A 17745-nucleotide genomic window follows, 5' to 3' on the forward strand; every position below is an offset into this window, starting at 1 on the left:
AGTAGGCAGAAGGTGCTGAAGGATCGTTTTCTGCAGAGATGGTCATCTATGAGGAGGATAGGGAAAGTGTGTGTTTGTGTGTGCATGTGTGTGTGTTTGTGTGTGCATGTGCATGTGCATGTGTGGAAAATAGGAAACACTCAGAAAGAAAAACAAAAAGAGGAATACAAAAAGTAGAGATAGAGGTTGTATTACAATAACTGTACATTCAGAGTGCTTGTGGAGACTTGATAGCAGGACGTGTTTATGTGTCTCTCTACATGTGTGTGTGTGTGTGTTGTGTTGTGTGTGTGTGTGTTTCTCTGTGTGTGTGTGTGTGTGTGTGTGTGTGTGTGTGTGTGTGTGTGCATACTGTCTGTTCTGAGCCCAAATATGTGCAGGGCAGCCAGTAGCGGTCGTGCTCAGTAGGTCTGTCTTTCAGCCAACCACAGCTTTCTCACACTGGGGTGGGTGCTGTTTCCTATGGTACACACATAAGACCTGTTTGAGAAGCAGGCCGTCTCACACACCTCATACTCCTACTATTAGAAGCCTCAGGAACAGGGTCAGCCCAAGATTTTTTGGGGTCCCAAGCAGAATTTGATTAACCCCCCTCCCAATCCCTAGACTAACCTCACATAGGGTCCCACTGACGTATGTGTCAGAACTGCTCATACAATAGTTAAAGTGTTAGTTTAAGTCCGGTTTATTTCCAGCTAAACAAAGTTATTGCTCCATAGTCCATAGATAAAGGTCTACCTCTTTCAAATAAACCAAATAATGTTATGCAAACATTCCTCTGTGAGAAGAATCCGTATGCTTCCCTAGCAGCCTGTTCATAATAAAAAACTTACAAGGCGTACACACCACAAATAATTGAAAGTAGTCAACGTTGGAAGATGTATCTTTGTTGATAGAAAAATAATAACTTCTGGACTTATCTACAATAACCACGGCTCCCCAGTGGAAAATGTATAAAAACAAAGAAGGATGTCTTTCTTTGTTCCACTTGTGTTCAAACTACCATTTGGGAATATTAGAAGTGTCGTGATTCATACTGAAGACTATACCTAATACCTGATATACTTAAATACCTATTTTGCATAACCAAACATACATTAGGCAATTCTATATGTCAAAATATCTTTAACTATATACAGTTATATTCAGTAAATCTTGGCTATTGTAGATGATGCAGTGGAAATCTAACTGTAAGTCTAAACTAGTGCTTTGAGGTAACAGCTAACAGCTAGCATGCTAACATGCTAACACAAGGACAATGCTACCAAGCTGATGTCGAGCAGGCATCCAACAATTGGACAAATATAATGTTTGACCTGATGATAGTTAAATGAAAAGTTATAAAGTTAAAGTACTGACCGTTCAACATGAGGGGAACGTGAATATCTGCACCAAATTTCATGACAATCTATCCAAAGATTGTCGAGACATTTCACAAACAAATGTCAACCTCATAGTATGATTCATGCCTCGGGGACCACAAATGTTTGTACATATGTTTATGACAATTCATTCTATAGTTGTTGAGATCCAGTATTTCAGTCTGGATCAAAGTTTGTCTTGCAACTAGGGAATAACAGCAACATGTAGACTTGGAGCGTCTTCATTTCATCATTGTTGCTTTTCCATCATTAATGCACAGAACAGCTTACGACACCTGTTCAGAGATCTTAAACCAGCGCTATGACCGAGCATTGCATGGTCACTTTTCTAATATGGTCTTTCTCACCTCTGCCTGCAGGTTGGAGGGATATTGATGGCCGCGCTCCACGTCAGAGAGGCCAGAAGGAGGCACTAGACCAGCTACTTGAACAGATAAAAGAAGCCCACCGCCACTGTGTCTGCCATGGTATCAACAACTTTTTGATCGATTTGGTGGGCGTGTTTACCTAAAAGACTGAACCGTAATACGAGCGCTTTAACGGTTTGCATAGCTGACCCCTGGTGAAACCCAAACCCCCAAACCTGGTAGTGATAGTGACTTGATGTGCTCTACATACGAGCACATGTTACACCACACCCAACGTATTACACTGGTTTAACTGTGGAATTACAAGCAGCAAATTCTTAGGTAGAATAACATCTCGAAAGTGCACAACCCTAAGGTCAGTTTTTAGTTCTGGTATCAGTTGAAGTAAAGTAGCAGAAGTCCAAGTGAAATGCACCATTAGCTCCTGACATTAACCTGAGCTTCTGTCGTTTTCACTACGCCCGTCACATTTTATACAAACACATTTGAATTTTCGGCAACCGCCTTCCAGAAATATTCTCGGCGTAAACAAACACAAACTTGAGCAATGGTCGGTTCGACTCGCAGGTGTAACACGTCTCACCAATCGCTGTGTTTCATCTCACCTTGACAGACACTTTACAATCTCAGCCATGACAAGTACTTCGGGGGCCATACACCCTATAACGGCATGCCACCTCAAAAATAATACCCTCCCCTCTGTCTCAACAAGCCCCCCCCCCTCCCTTATACATCTTTCCATGACTCAGCCCTTCCTCTGCTGAATACCTCTCTCTCTGTGACAAAATGCAGATCAACTTCTCTCACACTCAGGCTGTTTATATCCCCAAACACTGCAGGCTGTAAGCTGCTCCCATAAGTGTCAAAACCTGTCCACACTGACTCTTTTACATGACGGCAAACTGCATTTAGCATTGAGCAAGTTGTCTCTCTTTTTCTCGCACACCCACATGCCCAAACACACTCACCCACTTACTATTGTCCACTGTGGCCAGACCATATTTGCAATAGGGCGAGAGGCAATATAATAGTCAGTATAGAGTGGCTCTTGGTTCTTCAGACGCCGACTGATTGAGCTTGAGAGTTCAGGCACGGTAGCCAAGGTGGCGTGTCCCGGGGTCATGTTTGTTATTCCTGTAAGATACGAGTCCTGGGCTGGAGTCGGGAGAAGGCATAAATTAACACTGACTACTGCTGCCCCCCCCCCCCCCTCCACCCCCCCACAGCCCGCCAGTCGTCCTGTCTACTGTCCATACATATACACACATAAAGATAGACAGGCACACGCATAGATACACACGTACATGTAACAGACACAAATATTCAAGTGCATGCTCTCCCGCTCCGCTCCAACTCTCTCCCACATGTCCATGTACGCACCCCCATCGCAGTGCGGCTTATAGCCCCACGCCACATTCTCCCTCTTGTCCAAACACTATTAATTAAACTGTGAAAGAGGCCTTGACTAACACAGGCACCCCAGCAGTCAGCCCTACTTGTCTGTCTTACTCAGTGTCAAACACGCACCGAGGCCAGGACGACTAGAGCTGAACAGACTCGCGAGCAAAGAGAAGTTTGGGGAGGTGAGAGGGGTCGAGGGGTGCTGTTTTTTCTTCTTACTCCACCTCGACTCGTCCACCTGAAGAGAAAATGAGTTCTTTTCGGGTCCTGAATGGGGGGATTTATTGACTTTAAGTGGCCTGGGGCTGGAGTAAGATCACCTGGGAGGGGAGGAGAGGGAATCTGTGGAGGGTTTGGGACTCAGTGCTTCTAATGAGTTGGGAGGTACGTTATCTCACCAACAGGCGCCCACACAAACACACACACATACATACATACACACACCTCCCTCTCTCGCCTCCAACCCCCTCCAGGCCCACTAAAAATAAACATGTCCCCACAGACTTAACTGACCTCCCTGTCAGTGAGTGGCAAAGGGTTAAGACGCATACAGACACACACACACACACACACAAATTACTACAGCTCCTTGGCTCCACTCATATGGCTGTAGCTCAAGACTCGCCATGCTCCAGCAGCTTTAGTATGTGCAGGTAAACACACACACACATACATATACACACAGTTAGTGTCCCTCGGGGACCGGAGAGCTAGTGGTTCCCTGAAGGCCCATAGTCTGCTGTTGGCAGCCAGCACGACTGTCAAATGGTGCCGCGCCACTGGAGCGCATGAAATGTCGAAAAACATTCCACTCCGACCGTGTTGTTGGACGTGTCAGGTTTGTTGTCAATTAGGTAACGTTCTGTCACTGGAAGAGATGTTTCTAGAGTTTGTCAGGACAGAGGTATTCATTGGCGTTAGCAGGAAAATCAGACGACCAATCAGAGTCAAGCCACAGTTTCTCATAAACCCCCTGAAGCATAAAGCAGGAGCATCAGTATGTTCATCATTTCTTTCTGTTGTTTTGGAATGAACTATTTTGTTGTCTCTGTCTTGTGCACACAGAACAGTGCAAAGCTCCACCACAAGGGAGGAAGCACTCTGTATCCAAAAGCCTGCGCCACCTCTTCCAACCCACCAGCAAATTTGTTAAAAGCTTGAAAAGGTACATTTCAAAATAATTGACCTCCATGCTGTAGACTTCTAATGTGAAAGGAAATGTAATTACTGTGTGTATGGCAACTGTAGAATTTAAATTGTCAAATGACATATTTTCAGTGAGTATTCATTCAGGAGTGAATGTATTATATTCATTATTGATTGTTAAATATACCACTGACTTCATGGTGTCATGGCAGCAACTAGCCATTGGGTGTTATTATCACATGGTGTGCAGACCTGTGTAAGCTTTAACATAGCAGAACATGTTAGGGACAAGTTGTGCGACGTGTCATTTTCATATTCACAGTCAGTGCTGTGATGTTTCTACTGTAACACGTGAACTTCTTCTGCGTTACTTTCCAGAGGTCTTTATCTGACAGCCATACTCTACAGAGATGACAATGTGTTGGTGACTCCAGAGGACCAGATTCCTATTGTGGAGGTTGAAGACTCCTACTCCAGCTCCCTCATGCAGGACTTCCTCTGGTTTACCAAGGTAGACAGACAGAAAGAGAAAAACACAGACGACCCACAACTGTAGAACGTAAGCTGATGTTTTGATAACATTTGAAAAAAACGTTGTTGTACGTGTGCCTCCATCCCATGTGTGCCAGGTGTCCTATCTATGGGAGGAGATTCCCTGGCTGCAGCAGTATCTCAGTCCTTCCCAGTCGTCCTGTTCCTGTACTCTGCAGACGCGCCTCAAGATGCTGCAGGCTGTGTCCCAACTACAGGTATCACAAACTATGAGGACTTAATAGTGAATGCCCTCATGCTCTGCTTTAAAAAGAGAGAAAAGTGCCGAACTGGAGTACAATTATGATCTGATGTTTTCCCTCAGGGAATACTGGGAACCCAGGACCTTGGTCAGGTGTATTTTGAGCCAATCAAAGACAAGCATGGTAACGTCCTGCTGGTACTCCTGAAGGACATGAATACCTGTCCCAACCTGGACGGCGTTCGCTGGACACAGCTTTGCAAACTCCAGCTCCAACGCAAGTCCGTCTCGTCCCCTGAAGAGCCCACTGCTCTGGACATGCTTCTCATCACACTCCACGTGAGTCCTGCAGGAACAGACGGGCACTGATTGGTCTTTGCTTTAGCTTTGGAGACAGGCTGCTTCCCCAGCAGTAAGGAATGGGTTTGTCAGCAGTGGTTGTGGTTTTCAGCGGGCTCATTCTTTGCATTTTTTTGTAGCCCGGAGATTTAGCAAGATGAAACGGCGTGGTGTAAGGCACTTTGTCAACAACAAAATGCTCCAAAAAAACACTGGAAAACATTTATCTATTGGTATCGTTCGAATGTTTGTTAAACTCTCATTTGGAGAAAACCAGTAAACATGAGGCTCTTTGGCTGAAACAATAGGACTGTAATTTGCAATATGCTTCCAATTACGAGTGCTGCTTATGCAGACACTCTTTATTTAGACAAAGATTAATCATCATGACTCTCCTCTTCCATTTGTCACCTTCTTTGTAAAGGCACATATTGAATCGGTTTGCCAAATAATTAATTAAAAGTCCAATCTTTAATCCATGCCGACCCGACATGAATGTTTATCTTCTCAGTCGCTTTATCTTCAAAAGCTGTTCGGGCGGTGGAAATTGGAAGGTGACATTTGAATTCCAGCGTTGTCGGCCGATGATAATCTCGCTAATTGTTGTTGTTTTGTGTTTTGCAACTAATGCTGTGTGGTTGTTTTGTTCACAACGACCACAATCTGGAACCAAACCACAAGTTAATTTTGTCTATATAGCCCGGTGAACTCGATATCATTGTTGCAATACTGTTTTGTCTCCAGTGTAAGTTGGTTTGTCCTTGTGGTTACGAAAACAATGGTGGAGACTCCCTTCGGCGAAACCACATGTCAATTAAATATTTGTTTTGTGGCCAGTTATGAACAAATTGTATGATGAAATGCATAAAAATGTGCTGGTGGGCTATTTTGTCGTGCTGACTTCCACATGAAACATGTTGGAGCAACTTCAGACTGAAGCCTTTTAAGGACTAACAACAGCAAAACATAAAAACAACATTATTCAGATGAATGTGAGGTCGGTTACAGAGAAAGAATTAGAATCGGTGTCACCGCGCAATGAACCCGTCAACACCACCGTACCCTCCTCTTACTCAGTCTCCACCTGCTGTTCTCAGGAGAAGCTGGCGTATCACAGGCGGAGCAGGAAGGTGTTGTCTCCAGGCTTATACCTGGGCTACCTGAAGCTGTGTACATCGGTGGAGCAGATCAGAGTGCTGGTGCCTCAGAAGCTCCCCAACGTCCTCTGTCACACCAAAATCCGGGACAACAGCAACGTGTCCAGGTGAGGATCATATGCCACTTAAAGAAATACTTACATACGACCAAAATGACCATTTGTATATCCATTTCCTCACCCAGTGTTACCTTGAAATCTTGAAGAAAAAGGTTTTCTCGCATGCCTCCACGGTGAACGATGGATCCAAAAACGTAGAGACGTCTGCGTACAGTGTGCAGAACTGTTATAATAAGTAACGTTTACGCGGGAAACGCTTGTGTTTCTGAAGTAGTGAGTATACGGCTGGATACATGAGACTTCCTTTGATATAGTTTTGCTGTCGGTGAAGACTTTTCTCAGTTTTTGTTGTACAAAGTTCTCTTCAAGAATTCCAGGTAACACTGAGTGATTGATATGCAAAAGGTCATTTTGGGCGCTAAGTTTTCCTCCGATGTGAGTCAGTGCATGTGGGTTCTGGATGAGAACAATCGCAAAGACACCTATAGCATTCCCGTGAGTGTGTGTTCTACATGTGTGTTGTTTTAGAGAGGAGTGGCAGTGGCTGCAGGCTCTCAGCTCTCTGGAGGAGTCGTTGGAAATGGACTGCGAAGACCAGAGTGCTCCACATCGCCTCCTACAGGACCTGCGCAGAGCCATCAAGGACCTGATGGCACACATCAATGTACCTGGCAATCAGGTTAGAGTTACGCCAGAGTCAATCTGAAACTGAAATACAAAAAAATAAAAAAGTGTTTTTCTGTTACACTGATTTTGACTGATATCATGGAACCAGTTGAAACTCCTTGAAAGATCTCCAGCCAAGTTACAGAGGCAGGCAGTAGCAATGAGAATGATTCCAATGGATATTCAGCCAGTTCTGGTTAGACCACTAATTCTACATGATTTCTGTAAAAGAACATGGTTTGAATTCCAGCACAATGGCAATCATTGTCCATTTGACTTTAACCTTCTACCACCCACTGTTCCTGCGAGCAGACACAGACTGCTATAGATGTTCTGTGAAAAGTCACATGAATGTGAACATGAATATACCGTATATGCATCAATAAATCAGAATGTAGAGCTGAACACTTAAATGTGTTTCCAGAGGGGATGGATGTTTAAAGGGTTTTAAAAACATCAAACGGGGGCTTTAGCAGTCATATAGTTTTACTCTTGACCTTCTCCACAAAAGAGCCCATCAGTGTATTAATTATATGTAATAAACCATGAATACAGCAAACCATGCAGCTGCCGTATTCCTTATTTCTCATTCCATTACTGGAGTTGGAGCCTCTGGTTCTACTTTCAAGATACTTAAAAGAGGGAAAATGTGACTTCATGGTGGCCCCGCTGTGGCTTACATGGTACCAGGGACTCACCCTTTACTTCGATCACATAAAAGCTGAAATGACCTTATCTCCATCATGGTAATCTTGCACCAAAAGAACATTGCATGCATATTTAATAGACATGATTTAATTGTTCTGTCACAGCTTTAAGGCTCCACTGACATCACCTCTCTCTGTGTCTAGGTGCAGGACTTTCGTATCTACAGCCAGGAAGTAGTGGAGTTTGGGGAGAAAGTGTCCTTCCTGCTCCTCCTGCCACCTTCAGATGAAGTGTGCACCGCTCCTGGTCAGAATAACCCGTACTCCCCCCGCTCTGGCTTCCTCACCCTGCCCCTGCAGGTCTTTGAACTCGGTCAGTTTATCAGATCTTCGTCCAAAATGCTGTTTCCAAATCTATATGTTCCCGTATTTACTGGCCCATCGTTTCTTTTTTTGTATTCCCTCTCCCCCACAGTCCACTTTAATGCCTATTGCCCCAGTTTCATTGGCCAGTACTGCAGAGTGTCGGCGCTGCTGGAGCTGGAGTCCCTCATGTCCCAGCAGGCCCTCAGGGAAGCCTTCTCTGAGACCTGAGCTCCTCGCTGCTAAGAAGAAACACCAGCAGGTCCAGGATCACATTCAGGTAACACACACACACACACACACACACTGCGGCAACATCTAGCCTGGGCTACGTATACAACCAGTATTTGTGTGGGAGATGGATTTAAAAAGAATCCAATAATACGTTTGATTGTTCCTGAGATGAACCGCTATGGTCTTGGTGGCTGTACAACAGGAAATGGAGGAGGTGTGGCGTGATGCGAGGTGGATCATGGACGCCCTGCAGTATGCCCGCTACAAGCAGCCAACGGGAGGCATCTCCATAAGCTGGATAATTGACTTCTCCAAGGAAGTGTTGCCCGACAAGCCTCCCTCCACCTCCTCTCAGCCAGACTTCATGCCCTCCCCCATGCCTTCACCCGAACCCTGCCTCAAGCACCTAGGTCAGAATCAACGCTTACAACAGAAATACCTTGAATCATGTACCTTGTTATATCATTCTGTTATAAATATAGGATTTCATATGCAACTTAAATGACATCACCCGTTTTAGTATATTAGTAAACACGGAAAACTCTCCACAGACGATGAGTTAGCGTTCCTCTCTGGTTTCATTGGAAACATTGGAGCTCATAATGTCGGTGGTGTTCAGCGTACACGATTCTCAGTACTTTTTCTCACATTCTGCAGATTTCGCTGGATTATCAGACGAGGAAGTTTCCTCTGAGGTCTTCCTCACCACCGACAGCGACTACGACTCCAGCCGTGCCCAGAGTCCCCGTGAGCTGGACCTGTTGCCGCCCTCGCCCCTCTCGTCCTCCGCGCCACTGGAGCCTCGTGGTTTCCTGCGTAGCGACGGGAGCAGCTCAGGTGGAGGGGTGTGTCTCGGCGGGAGTGGACGCGGAGGGGGGATGCTAAGGGATTCCACGCCGGACGTCCTTCAGGCCTCCGCGCCGCAGCACGGGAGGGAAGGTGAGCGGTGTGGCGGAGGAGGTCGGTGTGGCGGGGAACGGCGGAGGGGCGGCCCGGAGCTGTTTGACAGTGACTTCATCCTGCCCAGCAGGCAGATCGAGCTGTTGCACATCACAGAGAAGAGACAGGCCTTCTGTGTGAGAACCAGCAGCCTGGAGTTCCCCTCCTCCACCTCAGCCCACCTGCCTTACTCCTACCACACTACTTGCACCTCGCCCTCCACCTCGCCCTCCACCTCGCCACAGCGGAGATGGCACCGGCCCTCGTCAGTGGACCGCTGTTGCTCTGCCGACCGCTGCCTACCACAGCTTCCACCAGCGCGTACGTTATCAGAGGACAGCGGCACGCAGAGACTCTCCGCATTGTCACCTGCCGCCCTCAGGAAAGGCTGTCATGCCACACTCAGAGTGTACCCGCAGTATCGCACAGGCCTCCCAAAGGAGACCAGTGTTAAGGTAGATCTTTCGATGTGTCGAAGTCATCCGGCCTGTGAACTGTTGTTGTGTTTGTGGCACTGTGTGATATCCTCTCCTCCTGTGTTTCAGCTTTGTGTAACTCCAGGGACGTCAGCGCAGGAGATGGTCCAGCTGGTGGTGCAGGAGATGAACGTGGTGTCGCGGCGCATGCTCGGTAGCAGCGGAGGCGGTGGCGAACAGGAGCAGTGTGTGTACTACAGTCCCTGAACAGTTGAAGCACTTCGGCCTCGTGCTGGTGGTGGACAGTAGAGAAAAGTGGCTTCAGGATGATTTCTGTCCCCTGGAGCTCCAGAACCCCTGGCTGAGGGGCAAACTGTGCGTTCGCATTAAGGAGTATTCACCACTGGCGCTCAAACACAGCCGGGCCACCACAGTGTGACACTTCCAGCAGAGAGAATGAACCTTTAAGAGTTCATGCCGTGTGCAGATTCTCTTCGGATAAGTGTGTATGGAAATGAAGGAACTGTTACATTTGTACAAACAGACCTAAACTCTACACTAGTTTCTCTCGTGCTGTGGCGTTACCGTCCACAGCTGCAGCTAGAACATGTCATATGTTCGGCTCTCATCTGAAATGCTTCTGTTTCCACGAAATGTATCGGACCTTTTTTTTTTTTTATGAACATCAGAGAACCCTCATATGGCCACCAAATGAACAATAACAAAATGGAACAAAGAGAAAATAGTTTTTGTGCTGTCAGAAATCATTTGGGGAAAATATTGTGACGCCGTCAGGATTAATGGAGCGTCACTTTGACTTCTGGCATGATTGACGTCGGCACATCGGGCCGCGCACGTTGCCAGAACAACATAGGCAGCATCGTCCTCCCCAGCCACACGCGGACACGGCTTTTCCTATGAACTCTCTCATTGTGTCATTCCCAAAGAGCTGTCAGCTGCAGCCGCCGGGCCCCATGTTCCCAGGATGTGGGCTCTGGACCCGGCCCAGAGGGCAGGAAGGAATGGAGGAGTACAGAGGGGGGCTGGCGTCTCCGCTTGGGGACGCAATCGGCTCGGCGATTTGGCCCGTCAGCCTGTCACTCAACTGCTGTTGGCCACTGTACTGTCTGGCAGCGAAGCAGCCAAGCAAGTGAGACAGAGAGAGAGGAGATGGAGGAGGGCCGACGCTCTCCGCTGCTCTTTTTCTCCCTTTTTGCAGAAACAAACCCTCTGTATAGTAGACTCAGTCGTAGTGTAGCTAACACATACTTGTGAAGTGACACAAAATAAAACCAGGTCATTTGGAATTTCACAACGGAGAAAACACAAGCAATACTTGACTCTTTTTTTTTTCTAATAGATTGGAGGGGAAAAAGCATGTAGACCTTCCAGAATTGTGCTGAGTACATCTGAAGTACTGTAGTTCATGCTGTGCTAAAAGTTAACCAGTTTAGTGTTTTGTTGTGTTTGGCTCAGTGGTATTCCCAGATGCATCAGAAAATGGTGCCCGCCAGTCTCGAGCAGCGTCTCCCAAAGGGGTTCTAGGGTGAAAGGGATGACTCTAGTTGTTAAGAGGCCCGACGTTTGTTAGCGAAGTAACATATCCTATATTTATATTACCAAAACACTCATGCAGGTATTCTACTTTTGGGATGAATTCTAAATACACAATAAATAAAGCCTCTTAACAATCTTCACCATCCCTTTTAGCAAACTTTTGGGAACCTGTGCCAAGTATTCATGTGAACATTTGTGAAGCGTCACACCTTGACGTCTGAAGCAGAACAGCGTGGCGTTTACATTGAACTGCAGGCTGTTGTGTTTTATGAATTTTTTTTTTTTTATCAACTGTTTTTCAGCGTAACGATCAATACTTGCTATAAAAACGTCCACGCAGTTGTAATAACCTGCAAGCATTTCCAAATGTAGCGCCAGAAAGCTCCGAGAGAAGCGTTGTGATGTGTGAAGTCGTGGACCTGGCCTCAGTCACTGTAGCATTCCAGGTTCTCAGGATGTTGTCGCAGGAGGCGTCTCTCAAAGCGTTTACAGAATTGAGTTTCCTTACACTTTCAAAGATGTGTTTACGTGTAACTACTGTATAAAGATGTCTTTAGACAAAAACTGATGTTAAAAGTTGTAATTGGTTTTACTAATGGCTTGAACTGTTGTGTTAGCGCTTAGATGTCTTCTTTATTCACATTGTTAAAAGCGGTTTTTAACGAGGGCCAACTGCAACAAAAAAAAACACACACAGATCACACAACCAGAAACCGAACCATGTACAAACAAAGAGCAGGGGATGAATGTACTGTATCTGCCCGAAATGTGAAAGTAAGTGAATGTGGGGCTGTCATCACTACTGAGGTCAAAGGTCAGAGAAGTTATAGGCAGGAGTCTGTCTTCAGATTAAGCTGAAGGGGATGAGAGGGGGTTTGAATTCCCTCTCCAGTTGAACATAAAGTAAAGCCCCATGTTTACAAGGAGCTGTTGGCAGATCCATCGGGCGAAGTCATGAAGGAGACATCACGTCACTTTTTTTAAAATCTATTTTTATTGAACAATAAATGAATATTACAAAATAAAAGCCTTGGTTGTTTATGAGGGTTTCTTCTCTTTTAACAGATCGCCGCACACGAGCAGTTAGGAAGTTTCTAACGTTCATGTGAGTCCCGCTGAGTAATAACAACATCTTTTATGTGATGTTGACCTTTTTACACTTCCTGTTTGAGAGATATAGTACTTTACGCATTAATTGCACTTCATTGTCTCAGTTCGAGAGCTGGAAATTCCACCGTGGTCCGCGATATATTTTGGCACACCTCATCAGCCGCGAGGAGCAAAGCAAGCTTATATTTCACGTGTGTGCAGATCAGATTCTCTTTTCGTTTGGAGTTTCATCCACATGTATGATACACTCCCAAAAGCTGCACATTCGTCTCCTATGAAGGAGAGTAAATGACAAATAGAGGGCACTTGTTCCTACAGATGCTATATAGCAATGACCTCATCGCTGTTTGTCACCCACTTGATGAAAAGTGAATGGTGGGCAGCTGCAGACAGAATCTCAGTATAAGCGGTGGGCATGGCCGCGTGAAGCCTGCAGCGTGCACTTGCCGTGGATGAACAATGATTTTACTATTGCATATGTTGATGGAGTGTTTTTTTTTTTTTTTGTAACAGGTTTGAATAGAGTTTAGGGTTAGCATTAGGAAAATACAGTATGACATCCCCTCCATTAGTTTCAGGGTGATGTGCATTACGTCAGCGTTACCTTCTCAATGCAGCGCTGTAAAGATGAGCTGTGCATGCCTCTTATTTTGTAGGATACCGAGATATAGTTTTCCAGTGCTGTTATCCTCATCAAATACTAGCAGTCTGTAATTATTACTTTGCTATTCATGAAGTTAAATTAACAATAAAATTGAGAGGCAGACTGTGCTCATGAAAAATGTTCTTTCTGCTTGAAGACAATTTAAAAAAACTAAAACAGAAACTACACATTAAACCTTGGAAAAGGGGGGGGTCCACTCTTTACGAGTGGCTGATGCAAAATGCACATTTGTGGTAAATTGGCTCTTTATCAGATTAATGTTATACTTTTATCAGAACTGATCACCCTACAGATATTAACTTTAAGACATTCCAGACGTTTTACTTTTTTTTTTTTAAAGCCTCCATCAACACCGATAGATTATTTTATTTTGAAAGGTTCACCTGAGTGTTCAGAAGTGTGTTTAGTTGCACACGGTGACCACACCCAGCAGTGACGTCACGGTGTGCTGTAGTACACGTATGCATCGCTGCACTTGGTGACGCGTTGAACCCAATGTTGGCGTTCATTTACGTAAAGATCTATACTTTCATTTTCAGCATTAATGAATTTCAGAAACTAGCAGACCAAGGCCGTTTCCATAAGTGCCGTGTATCCGCCCCGTGATTCGGATCCGCTCCAACATGTGATGGGTTCTCCCTTCGCTCATGCTACACCCGTCCACCAAGATTCAGGGAAATCGTGTCGCTGGTTTTTCAGTTTCAAGTTCTTTTACACATATTTCATCCAGTACCACTTTTTTTCTTACTTACTTACTCTGCATTTCTGCACACGCTTTATTAAAAGCTGTACGTTGCACAGTTTTGATAATATGTTTGAGTTGAATCGTGATCCCAGGGTTAAATTCTGGCTGGCCAGCTTGCTTTCAGCAGGCTCATATCACAGCGCTCCCTTGCTAGCACCATGTGTTTTTCCAGCCCTTGAGCAAATAAAATGCTGCATGCTTCCCTGTCAACAGATCCTACAAACACTAATATGCAGATGGACGCACAAACACACACATCGGTGCACGCAAGCGGCATGCACCCAGGAATCTTGATATTTAGATGTGCACATGCACATGTATACCATGTAGAGGATTTACACTTTTGTACTATTTTTACAAATTCACACACACTTCCCCAAGCAGCTTATCACACACAAATCATGCCATAATGCATCGTCGCCAACACACTGCGCCTTTAAGAGCAGCCCTTCACAGTTTATTGACAGTAACTTAAGAATTGTACTGGAATTCTGACACCTCCTAATTTTAAACCTTATGACTCCAGGAGGACCCGAGCTAAATATAAACCCTGGCATATATCTAAATACCTATAAAGAAAACATTCCCAAAACACCCTGAATAGTGGCTATTCATGCTCATAAAAGAGATTCAAAGTGAAGTGTGCGGCCGCAGCGACTCGTGACTCATCCAAATATCTGCAGCGACAAGTGAAGAATCTCGGAGAATCATTTGATTTGTGATTTCGTCAGCACGTCTTCTGGCAGTGAAGCAGGATTCAGAGGCTGTTAAGCTTCCGTATACTGGAACAGGAAGATTCTAGTCGCACGTGCTCCAGTGTGTGTGTGTGTGTGTGTGTGTGTGTGTGTGTGTGTGTGCGTGCGGCTAAACCGATCCGCCTGCAAAACAGCAAAGCATCTTGAAAGTGAGCCGGCCCTAATCTCTTCCATCTCAGAGTGGCCCATCTTCGCGCTCTTCAACTTGACCCTTCCTGAGGTCTTTTAGCATTATGGGCCAAAGGGTGGGTCCCCACCATGGCCAGATAACCTTACAAACACACACACACACACACACACACACACACACACACACACACACATACACCATCAGAAACAGCTTTGGCTGGACGCCTCGACATGCATCAGTTAGTTCAGATATGAGCAGCTCTGACCGCTCTCTCCTGACGCCACAGCGACATCCCTCTTTCATCCTCTTCTTTTCCATTTCTGCACCGACTGATCACCTGTTTCTCTCCCCCCCCCCCCCCCCCCCCTCTCTCTCATATCCACTACCCCGCCCTGCCTGCCACCAGCCGATTTCAGCTTGGCACTTACTGGCGGATTAGCAGCGGCGTACATGTATGTCTACGCTGGCATGTGTGTGTGTTTGTGTATGTATGTATGTGTGCGTGCAGTGGGTGGGAAAAGTGAAGCCTGCCACTACTGCGTCACTCATACTCACTCTCTCTCTCTCTCTCTCTCTCTCTCTCTCTCTCTCTCTCTCTCTCTCTCTCTCTCTCTCTCTCTCTCTCTCTCTCTCTCTCTCTCTCTCTCTCTCCCCTCCCCAGGGCCCATAAACCTTTAAAGCACCTATAAAACACTTGGCGAGGCCTTTTTGAAGTTTTTATGAAGATCTGGCTTTATTGTTCCCAAGAGATGAGCCCCGCTCCGCTGGCGCCTCGGAGCTTTCTGGAAGTGCCAGTGAATTCAGGAGGGGGGGCCGGGTGGTAGCAGAGGAGGGAGTCCCAGGGAAAGAAGGGCTGTGGATGGGGGTGGGCACTGTGGAGCCTGTGTTTTTATGCCCCTCTGTGCATATGTGTGTAGTGTGTGGTGCATATGTGTGTGTACATGCATGTGTGTCGGGGGGTCAGATGAGCTGCAGATGCAGTGTGAACAGCAACAGTGACAACTTTGGGGTGTTGACTTCATGTCCTTGAAGTAGATTTAAGACATCAAATCAAATACAAGTTAAGAAAGTTCTAATAAAAGCACATGTGTTTGAACACAAGCATGCATGTGTTGTAGCATGTGTGTGTCTGCGTAATGCCTGCGTATGCGTTCGCAGACGATGGGGCCAGCAGGTTGCGTCCTTGTTGTTTGAAGTGGGGCTCTGTTGTTCTCATAGAGCTAAATGAATGGAGCCGGACCCCCCTCCATCTGTCTGATCCAGCGGCACCGGCCCTCCCTCCCAAATCCCGGCTCCGACGCCCGACGCACCGGCCCCCTCAAAGGAACAGTTGGCAAACGGACGGCCCATTAAACAGACGAAGGCGGCGAGCCCTCACCTCTAAGCAACACTTGTAAGAGAAGGGAGAGAGTGTGTGACACAGGCAGAGATAAAACTAATCAAGAAATGTGTGTGTGTGTGTGTGTGTGTGAACAATTCATGTGTACATAGTATGTGTGAAGTGCAAAGCTGACTTCTTAAAGAAATACTTCACACACAAAATTACTATTTGTATCAAATGCTCACCATGTGGCGTCTTGAATTCTTGAAGAAAACTCAGTTTTTCTTGCTGTGCCTCCACGGCAAAACTATATCAAAACATCCTTTTAAAAACTCTCACACAACTCGTGTAGTCTCACTGTGTATGCTCACTCCATCCCAAACACGTGCATTTTCACTAAAACCTTGATTATAAACCCTAACCCTAACCCTAACCCATGTATAAACTGTCTCACATTTGCGCAGGTGCGCTACTCGTCCATACTCAATGAGACCCCCATTTACCTGCCTTCGTCTTTTGGATTGGTTGTTTGTGAAGGCATGCGAGAAATTCAAGGTAACACAGGGTGAGTAATTGATATACAAATGGTCATTTTGGGGGTGAAGTGTTCCTTTAAGTGTGTGTGAGAGTGCAGATTTCTGTGTTTGCGTGTGTGTGTGTGTGTGTGTGTGTGTGTGAGGGAGTGGCCATGACATTAGCCATGATGGTGTCTGTGTCTTTGCCCTTCATAACCCCCATTGTCACAAAGGTGCACTGACAGGAACATATTTGATCTTCTTGATTGCCATCTGACCCTTGAGTAGAAGGTAGTAAATGGAATCTGAATAAACCTGTGTATGTATTATTTGCATAGTGTTTGGTTCCTCCAGTCACCCAAAAACAAAGCAGGAAATAGAAAGGTGTCACATCTTGACACTTCTTCTGTTGGATGTCAAATAAAAAACAATCTGTCCAACATCCTTGTGGAGTGAAGGTGCAGCCCCTGATGCAATCACTTGCACAGTTATGAACCAATGAGATTTTTGTTTGAAAGTGCTCCAAACTTCCCTCACCCTGGGGAAAACAACAGCTTGGGTCTGCAGTGAAATTTGGGGTGCATGCAGAGGAGCCAGAGTTCCGAAGAGAGCCAACATTGATGCCAAAAAAAAAGAATCCAAGAAGAAGACAAAGATGAGAGAAGGAAGGACCAGCCGAGGGCATTCTGTGTTCAGTTTCAGGATCCTGCGCCTGGCAAGCAGCAGGATCAAATCCACGTTAATCATTGACATAAAAGGCTCTTGAATAGAAAGGGAAAGAGAAAAACACCAGATTGGCTTGATGTGTGTGTGTGTGTGTGTGTGTGTGTGTGTGTGTGTGTGTGTGTGTGTGTGTGTGTGTGTGTGTGTGTGTGTGTATGGACTTGGAGGATTCAGGTACCTCAGAATAAAAGGAGGAGATGTTTGGAAATGCAAAACATTCAGAGTCAGACAGATAGTTTCAGGCAAAAACACAAGAAAATAAGAAAAGGGACAAATCTTGAGTTTCAGACAAATGCTGTGACCGATGGGCTTGTACCCTACACACACACACACACACACACACACACACACACAACACACAACACACAACACACA

The 17745-nt window shown here is 45.8% G+C and overlaps 1 protein-coding gene across 1 annotated transcript in view; it reads left to right on the forward strand.

Annotated features, from left to right (window-relative positions):
- The window catches only part of ankfn1b (ankyrin repeat and fibronectin type III domain containing 1b), a 105467-nt gene extending 93019 nt beyond the window's left edge, over nt 1-12448 (forward strand). The window contains 13 exon segments of the mRNA XM_029456790.1: nt 1742-1849; nt 4217-4316; nt 4676-4808; nt 4927-5046; nt 5154-5369; nt 6467-6633; nt 7114-7264; nt 8103-8271; nt 8374-8489; nt 8491-8541; nt 8698-8905; nt 9153-9889; nt 9980-12448. Of these exon segments, the coding sequence (XP_029312650.1) occupies nt 1742-1849; nt 4217-4316; nt 4676-4808; nt 4927-5046; nt 5154-5369; nt 6467-6633; nt 7114-7264; nt 8103-8271; nt 8374-8489; nt 8491-8541; nt 8698-8905; nt 9153-9889; nt 9980-10117 (2414 nt within the window). The 3' untranslated portion in view covers nt 10118-12448.
- The last annotated feature ends 5297 nt before the right edge of the window (nt 12449-17745 follow it).

This window comes from Cottoperca gobio, chromosome 19 (genome assembly GCF_900634415.1).
Source record: "Cottoperca gobio chromosome 19, fCotGob3.1, whole genome shotgun sequence".
Classification (NCBI taxonomy): Eukaryota; Metazoa; Chordata; class Actinopteri; order Perciformes; family Bovichtidae; genus Cottoperca; species Cottoperca gobio.